Source organism: Anopheles bellator, chromosome 2, assembly GCF_943735745.2.
Source record: "Anopheles bellator chromosome 2, idAnoBellAS_SP24_06.2, whole genome shotgun sequence".
Classification (NCBI taxonomy): Eukaryota; Metazoa; Arthropoda; class Insecta; order Diptera; family Culicidae; genus Anopheles; species Anopheles bellator.
The window spans coordinates 38,286,861-38,295,069 of NC_071286.1; the positions used below are offsets into that span (position 1 = coordinate 38,286,861).

General features: G+C 51.7%; 1 protein-coding gene across 1 annotated transcript in view; it reads right to left on the reverse strand.

The window, feature by feature from the left end:
* Positions 1-6,493, reverse strand: part of LOC131207500 (headcase protein) — a 103,519-nt gene extending 97,026 nt beyond the window's left edge. Inside the window, exons 1-2 of the mRNA XM_058200116.1 lie at positions 5,790-6,493; positions 5,262-5,747 (exon numbers count right to left, since the gene is read on the reverse strand). Of these exons, the coding sequence (XP_058056099.1) occupies positions 5,262-5,747; positions 5,790-6,493 (1,190 nt within the window). The remainder of the gene's footprint in view (positions 1-5,261; positions 5,748-5,789) is intronic.
* Between the last annotated feature and the right edge of the window lie 1,716 nt (positions 6,494-8,209).

Below are 8,209 nucleotides of genomic sequence, written 5' to 3' on the forward strand. Positions count from 1 at the left end.
TCACCAGAAACTTTATCCTTTTTTTTCTTTTGGGGCCAATACGCAAAACACAAAATAGAAAACACGTCATCATTTGGCGTGGTTAGTAGAGTTGAACTTAAATGCCTTAAATATATTGGGTTTTAATTGACGACAAACCAAATTGGGGCCTGCACTGCATAGAACCTCCTTCCCGATTGAAACACCTGAGAACCTCCTCCCTGTGGTCGTCCCACATGTGGATTGTGGATTCCCAAAAAGGCAGGCCTATTCTGAGTGCGCTCTGCGGGTCCTTGTGTTTAGAACACCAAATAGGACGTAGAACTGGGCACTGTAGACGACATATAAAAACACCACACATTCGTGGACTACCTCTTTGTGGTTCGCGTCCACATATTATGGGGAGTGTTGCTGCGAAAAACGTCGAGAAAATCCACAAAAAATTAATTATTCCATATCTAACCAACCGGTTCATCGGAGAGACCTCCGAGCGAAAAGTGCCGAAAAGTCATCCAACGAGGGCACCAGAATCGGCTGGCGCACGTGTGCATGGGGGGAAGACCTCGGTGGTGGCCAGTAGAGCCCCCCGTGCGCGCATATATCCTTCAGACGGACCACGAACAGCGCGCGGTTTCGAACCAAATTTCGTGAAACCGTTCCGCGGAAACGGTGCTCCAAATCTTCAAGGTTATCATCGGTTGTGTGTCATAACTTCGAACGGTTCCACGCAGGCGGTGGCGGCACCTGCTGCCGTGACCAGCCCCCCACTAGCCGCTTCCTCACCACCCACCACCACCACCACCTGTTAATCAGTGTGTTGTGTGTTTTAATGCATTTTGGGCATCAATTCTGCGCAGCGGGGCTCATTAACATACTACACGCGCTTTTCGCCACTGTCCAGAGGTGGAGAGAGGTGGATAGGGTGTGCTTGACAGACAGACGCAGCTGAAAAGCCCATCACCCCCAACGCGTGATCCCCAGGACCCCCGCTTCCGCGTGTCACGCACTCGATTTTGGATTGAATTGCGACCACAGAGGGCACACACAGGCACTTGCAACCCCCGGCCCGGGACTGACACACCGAAGCACACCTACCCCTACTCAACCACCCTCCTCTTTTACAGAGGAACTTACTCACCACGAACACTACGACTACCGACCGACCAAAGGTTGATGTAATTTAAGTTAGCCGAAAAACGAAAACATTTAAATAAAGCCTCTGGTGGAGGGTGGTGTTTGGTGCCAAACACCCCCTCTCGCTGGTTATGGTTCACTTTTTTCCTTTGCAATAGAAGCGGGCACAACACAACGAGCAACGAGCGCCGCCGAAAAGGTATCACCGACGCCGCCGAGCGCGAGACAACGAAACCCATTCTTTTGACAAAACTTAAAATTCAAGGTCGCCCCCCCTATCATATGGTGCTGAAGTTGGCGGAGCTCAACGTTCAAAAAGCCTCGGGCTGCCATCAAGTTCCACAGCGCCCGCGCCTCTCTTCGCCGTTCTACACTATCCATCCACAGCAACAAAAAATGGCCGTGTGGTGTAATAATTGGCTTGGCGCGCTTCCGCATTTACATGTTTTGTGTTCAACGCTCGGAAACTCTACCATCGGAAAGCTGCTCACACGGGTGGCATCATCCCCCATTAAAAAGTGCTCGTTTTTCGAATGGCCAGGTCCGCGCGGGTATTTTTATGCTGCGCGAACAACACGAAGCCATCATATGAGGGGGGGATGATGCGTTGAACGCACCCCATAAAACGGAGAGCAATTAATATCGCACCTGTATCGGAAATAGAGGAACGCGACGCCCGATGAGAGCCCAATTTCGTACTTAACATGTGAGTCAAGCAGCTGGCCGTTAATTCTTCATCGGTACCACCTCAAGGCTGCAGGCAGCCCAATTAGTAAAATTGTGAGAATATTTTTTTCGGGCTCTTCACACGGAAGTATTATCTCCGAAAAATTCCTCTCATTAAGAGATATGATAATCTTAAACGCACGCAGTGCGGGTTTAGCATAAATCCTAATGCTCCTTCTTCTGTACGATATACCCATTTGCATCCTTCCAAGAGAGTGCGAAACGCTCCGAAAGTATGCGGAACACATCACCCACAGCCGGCGAAACCAGCGAAAACTGACTACGGGATCTGTGTATCGTTCAAAGAGTCCTAGGCGGTACACCCCATGTCGCGGCTGTGGCCAAAGAGTGGCCGCCCCACGCCAAGTAGAACCGGTTTTACAATTTCTAGGTCATTACCATAACGAGACCGTCGTCATATCTTTCGCGACCCCGGTGGTGATAGATGATGTTTCGATGGCGGGAGTGGAGTAAAGAGTGCTGCTAAACGTGCTTGGCGATCCGCTGCTTGTCATAATGGAGCGATATCGCGTTTAGCTTAGAGTGGGCGCAGCAGTTAGGAAAAATATTATTGACGTGCCCGAAAATGCATAATAAGCCGATTGATTCGCTCAACGTTATGTCATAATGAAAATAGTGTTAAAATCAAGACACTTCATCGAATAAATCATGAGTGATTGACCAAATTTCAAGATGTAAAAATAGTTTAGGCCAATCGAAAGGCAAAGGCCAAAAGAAGGATTAGCTTCCTTGCTTCCTGGCGAAAGGTCGCGAAAATTATGCGAAACGAAAACGATGATTCACAACAGAGGAGCAAAGGATAACACAGGAAGAAGATACCAGAAATGAAAACCCGAAAAATTCCGTTCCAAAACAAATATTTTCCCCATTTCGGATTCCTCTGGAACACCATCACCGCCGAACGGCAATCATCCATCAGAGCAGACGGAGAGGCGGCAGCAAATGTAAAAGGATGAAAACCCGAAAATAAAACCACGACCGATCGAAATCCTTCCCAATCGGGTTGAGAGAGCCAGCGCCGCAGAAGCAGCAGCCATAACAGCAGGATCGCCCCACCACGGAAAACAGAAAACTTTATGTGTTTGTTTTTCAATATTCTCGAGTCCACCCGTTCGTGGACGCAATCACAAACCCTGGCTGGACGACTCCCGCAATCGAACACAAACACGGTAGCCATCAGAGAGTGGCGCACATTTGGTTTCTCTCGTCATCAGCATGGCACCGAAAATATCATAACCAACGAGACGTAATCGCGCGACGACTACGAAATCCCGTTAAAGAATCCGGCGGCTGGATTTTGTGGCCGCAAAGATTGAGATGCCGTTTCGTAACGACGGAAGAATCTCGGATAGCACAAGAGTCGCGCAGAGCCTAATGTTGCTCCGGGGCGCATTCCTGTATGATCGGAGATTGATTTATTTCCTGCTGCAACTGTGTCCTTCCTTCCGATCAGAATAAAAGTCGCACCGCTTGCTGTTGGCAGCAAACCACCCACTCGAGTGATAGGCAATTATAGCGCAGGAAGTGATCGAAACACAAAACTGCTACTTAGTATTACAGGAATCGAGTCGCCCAAAAAAAATATCCACACAACGACAAATAAAATACCGCAGCGCGCAATGTGTTTTATTTCGATTAAAGAAATTGAGACATATTTCGCACTCAGCGAATGACTCGGCGTGCTCTCTTCTTGGAACGGAACCTTTGTTTCCGTCCAAAAACCACTAGCCGTGGTTAGTTGCGTGCGGCGCCGGAGGCATATCGATCGCCAGCAATAAAATACTTCGGCCGGTGAGGACGGACAGCCTCTCTTTATGGGGCTAGAGAGAGACCAGAGAGTGTTGTAGGTGACGTCCCAGACACACGACCAACGACGGCAAAATCATCTGTGTCCAGGGGGGGTCCACAAGTCTGTCTTCGTATCCAAATGTATTCTCTGGATTTTTTGGTCCTTTTATTTCACCATCGCCCAGAAAGGTCTAACTCGGAGAAAGTGATTGGCACGGAGAGGCCTAAATGTTATCTTTTCCCCGGTTCTTCGATCCGCCGGCAGCTGAAGATAGCGCACCATCACCAAACGCGCGCAAGAGCCAAAGGGAGCAACAGGAGCGCACGGAAACAACTTCCGAAAATCAAATCCCCCTGCTACACGACGACGCAGGAGCCAGGAGGGTCGTGCGGCGTTTGGCGGCCAAGGTCAGAGAACACGCCGCCGGAAAACTAGGCCTCGCGCGTCGTCGTCCTTTTTTCGGTTGAGCGAAGCCGCCTTGTCTTTTACATGTAATAAAAAATATATAAAAAGCCTACATCTCACCCAGATCGGCGGGCGACGAGAGCGAGGGCACCAACACTTCCCACATTTCCGCCGCAAGGCACTCGGGGAGAAATTGCTTCCCAGAAGCTCCTCGGACGGGGAGAAGGCTCAGATGTTTCTAGCCACTGTGCGGTTCGTGTAGGCCTCCTCCACAAACATTTGAAGGGGACTTACACACTTCACTCGGGGTGATAGAAATGATACTTTTCTCCTTGACCTGCCTTTTCCGAGTTTTCCACGCCGAACGACTGGGCGAGGACGTCGGCCGATATAAAAAGGAACTCTTGTGGGGGGCCAGGCCACCACACGCACGCAAACGGCGGCGTTGTTTTCCGTGCAAATTGTTTGGTTTCGGAGGACTTGTTGGCGGTGGTGGGTTTTTGTTAGGAGCAAACTCGGAGAACATCAGAGAGAGACAGAGAGAAAAGGAGCGTGTCCTTGGTTCGCTAGGGCTCACACCTCTCTCTCAGAAATGGAAGCCCGATTAGGATACGAACCTACTGGAAGAAGCGGATATTTTGCTAAAACAAGGTTCATTGCGTGGGGAAAAATGAACTTTTCGTGAGTTACTTCTTCTGAACTTTCTTCGGCTTTATCAGCTGTGTGTTTCCGGGGCACAAATTATGTTACTTTTTACTTTTCCCCGGTAGAATAAAATACCTAGGCCTACAAATCAGAACGAAACGGAAAATGCAAGGCCGTCGTCAATGTGGGCCGCCAACGGAAGCGAATTCAAACAACCTGTACGGAGCTTTTAGATTCCTTCTTTAATTGCCCATGTTTCCGTGTTATCACTCAGCAGATTAAAGTTATTTAGGGAAACACCCAGCGAAAGCGATAAAAGATCAAAAAGTGCTCATTATTGTTTAAATGACATCCTCAAATATTGATTATGTCACATCAGAGCAATGAACATGCCGTAATAAAACGCAAAGGAATCCAACCTACACCTGACATATCTAAGGCATCTGCAAACCTTGGACAATAGCCAATACTCTATCAGACAAATCAACGGACTCTAGAGCCCAGAATTGGAAAATGCAACTCCATCGGAAGGTTAGAGAGAATGTGGGAGAAGTGCACTTACCGGACCCGCTCGGAGTACAGCTCGACTTTCGATTTCGGTGTCAGCGGAAGCTTGGCGATGCTGGCCGGACTGGGCGGCTGATTGTGGACCGGCGAGATCGACTGGTCGGACCCGACGCCCCCGTACAGGATTATGGAGGAAGTGCCGGAAGCCGGCGGCGTGCTCGACCCATTGCTGATCGACGACAGGCTGTTGGCACGCATTCTGGCCGTGGCCGCTGCCGCCACGGCCGCCGACATCACACTCTGATGATGCTGGTGCGGATTCAGTTGATGGTGACCGAACAAGTTTCCAGCGCCAGCACCAACGCCACCACCGCCGGACCCATTCAACATCAGGGAGGTGGCGAAGTGATCGCTCAGCTTCAGCGTGCTCAACACCGACAGGGCACTCGAGGACACGGCGCCCGGGTGGTGGTGGTGGTGGGTGCTGCTAGTGATCCCTCCTACGTTCGGGCTGTTGGTGGCGCTACTATTGGCACTACTACTGTTGCTGCTAGTGATCGCGTTGCCCGCCGTCGCCGCCGACGTTGCGTTGGTCGAGATCGCCAGCAGAGGCTTCTGGTTCTGGCGGTTCCGTTTCTTCTTCTTCTTCAGCAGTTCCTCTTCGCCGCCGCCTCCACCGGCGAGCATACAACCGACACCTCCGTTGTTGCCTCCCGTCCCAACCAGAGCGCGCCCGAAAAGGCTGGCCGTGGTCGGTGCAATCCAATCGAGGTCCTTCTTCAGGTGTCCGCGGCCACACTTGCAGCCACACATCTTGTACACCAGATCGTAGCCCTTCTTGGTCCAGAGGTTCTGCTGGCGCTGCTTGTCCGACCACGAGCGGGCCCGCCCGATCGACTTCAGGTAGCCCAGGATGCCTTCCTCCCAGTGCTCGAAGCACTCGCGGTGCATGTACTGGCCGGCGCTGCAGCCCTCGCTGCTGCACACCACCCGCACGCAGTCCCGCAGGTCCTCCAGGTTGATCATCGGTCCGTACTCGATCAGCGGCTTCAGGCAAACGCCGACCGGCATGCAGCACCGGGACATGTTGGCGCCCTCGGACCCGGAGCCGTCCGCCGAATGCGATGATTCGAAACCGTGGTCCGAATCCAGACCACCGAACAGATCCAGCGTCCCCGTGAGGGACGTCGTCTGCAGCTGCAACTGCTGCTGCTGCGGGGACTGGCCGTTGCCATTCGGGGCGGTGTTGGCGGTGGCCGTGGCCACTGCTCCACGTCTCGGGGCCATCGCTGCGAACAACGAGCTATGGTGGTGGTACAACACTGGAGTATCAATTTTCACCACTTGTCAAATCCCCAGCGCAGAGATTTGGATTTAATCTTCCGGTTCGTGTAATGTCTGATTCACGGAGCGCCCGTTACTATGTTTCTCTCTTTATGTAATTTACTTTCTTCACACGCGCAACTAACTGATAGGCTACTAAGTTCGCTTCCGGCTTGCTGAGGCGTTTCTCTACTATTGCAAAACACTTGGGACGTCGTGGCTAATATCGCTAGAGAGCAGAGGTTGCAGTTGTATTTCTGTATTACGTCTTTATCTTGACCTGAGAGAGCACCCTGCCTCGCTGCAATTCCGACACTTCTCTAGCCTAACAGACCACTCTTTTGGGGGAAGCCTTCAATTTCTCAGAACAATACCACCCACCGTTCGACACAAAACACAAATTTCACAATTCGTCCATTTCCTGCTTTTCGATGTGCGACGGTCGCTGTAAAGTGGCAAGCGCGCTAAACTCACTCCAACCTAGCTCCTGGCCCACAGGAAGCTTTGTTTTCACACTTCACACGCCGACACGACAAAACTTGTTACGCCGAGAATTCCACGAACCGCAACCGAATATGAAGGGCGAAAAAATGTTTCCATAGGAATCTCGTCCCCTCCTCTTCTTGGTGGTCCGGTCACCACGGACTCTATCCTGGCCGAATTCCGAAAAACACTCGCTCAATGTGCGGATACTGGCCTGCTTTGTTCTACCAAACCGAAAACGGTTGGGGTGGCTTCCTCTTCTTGTCCAGATCTCGACTGATATAAAAAAACAACACATACACACTCGCCAACGGTCCACAAACAATGAAGCACTATAATGTGAAACGCAGAAGATTGTCTTGTTGTTGCCAAGCGAGGAATCGCTACTTGGGTTTCAGGATTCGGCTGCAGAAAAACCACGTCAATATTCTTTGTCATTCGGCGTCACACGCAAAAGTGTTCATCCGTCGACGACGTTCGACGGGGTTCTCTCGAGAGCTGCGGTTTGCGCGATTTTCACGCTCCTTCCGCCCCCCGGTTGTAGCAAAAAGGACTTTCTATGCACCGTGTGTCTCTCTGGCCCCCTTCTTCTCTCGACGTGACACGAAAAACGATGCCGGCTGCGCGCTCACGGGAAACTTCCACGAAGTGGTGGCTCTGCTCCGTCGAGTGGCATAATTTTGTCACTCACTGTACGTTCCTCCTGACCGAAAGTTCAATCGCGCGGGAAACAGTGTCGTCGTACGGAGCTGAACCGGTGAAGGACGGCGAATTCTGCTCTCCCCGGTCGTCGGTGAGGTAGGGTGGCAATGTTTGGCAAATGCTTCTGCTTCTTCTTCGTCCAGTAGCTCTAGGCTTCCTCGCACTAGGGCTTCCTGCCTGACGGTGGCATAGGTGTTTGAACGCACCGCCGGTTCACGCTTCCGTGCGACCGGAGCAGCGGCCACCTGGCTCCAAGGATGCTGGCAACGAACGAGGCTGTTGGTCGAGATGGCACTGGCACCCGGTTGATTCAGCTCCATCAAGAGCGGTCTCTTCCGTCCGGACAATGCGTGTCGGTCTCGTGCTCTCGGGAACCGTCCAACACTCGTGCGGCGCCGTGTCACAACACTCCAAACGTCACTGTGAACTCTCACCTGCCGTGAAAAAGCCGCATCCAACGGAGCTACTAAAAGTTGTGGGCAAACAGCACTTTTG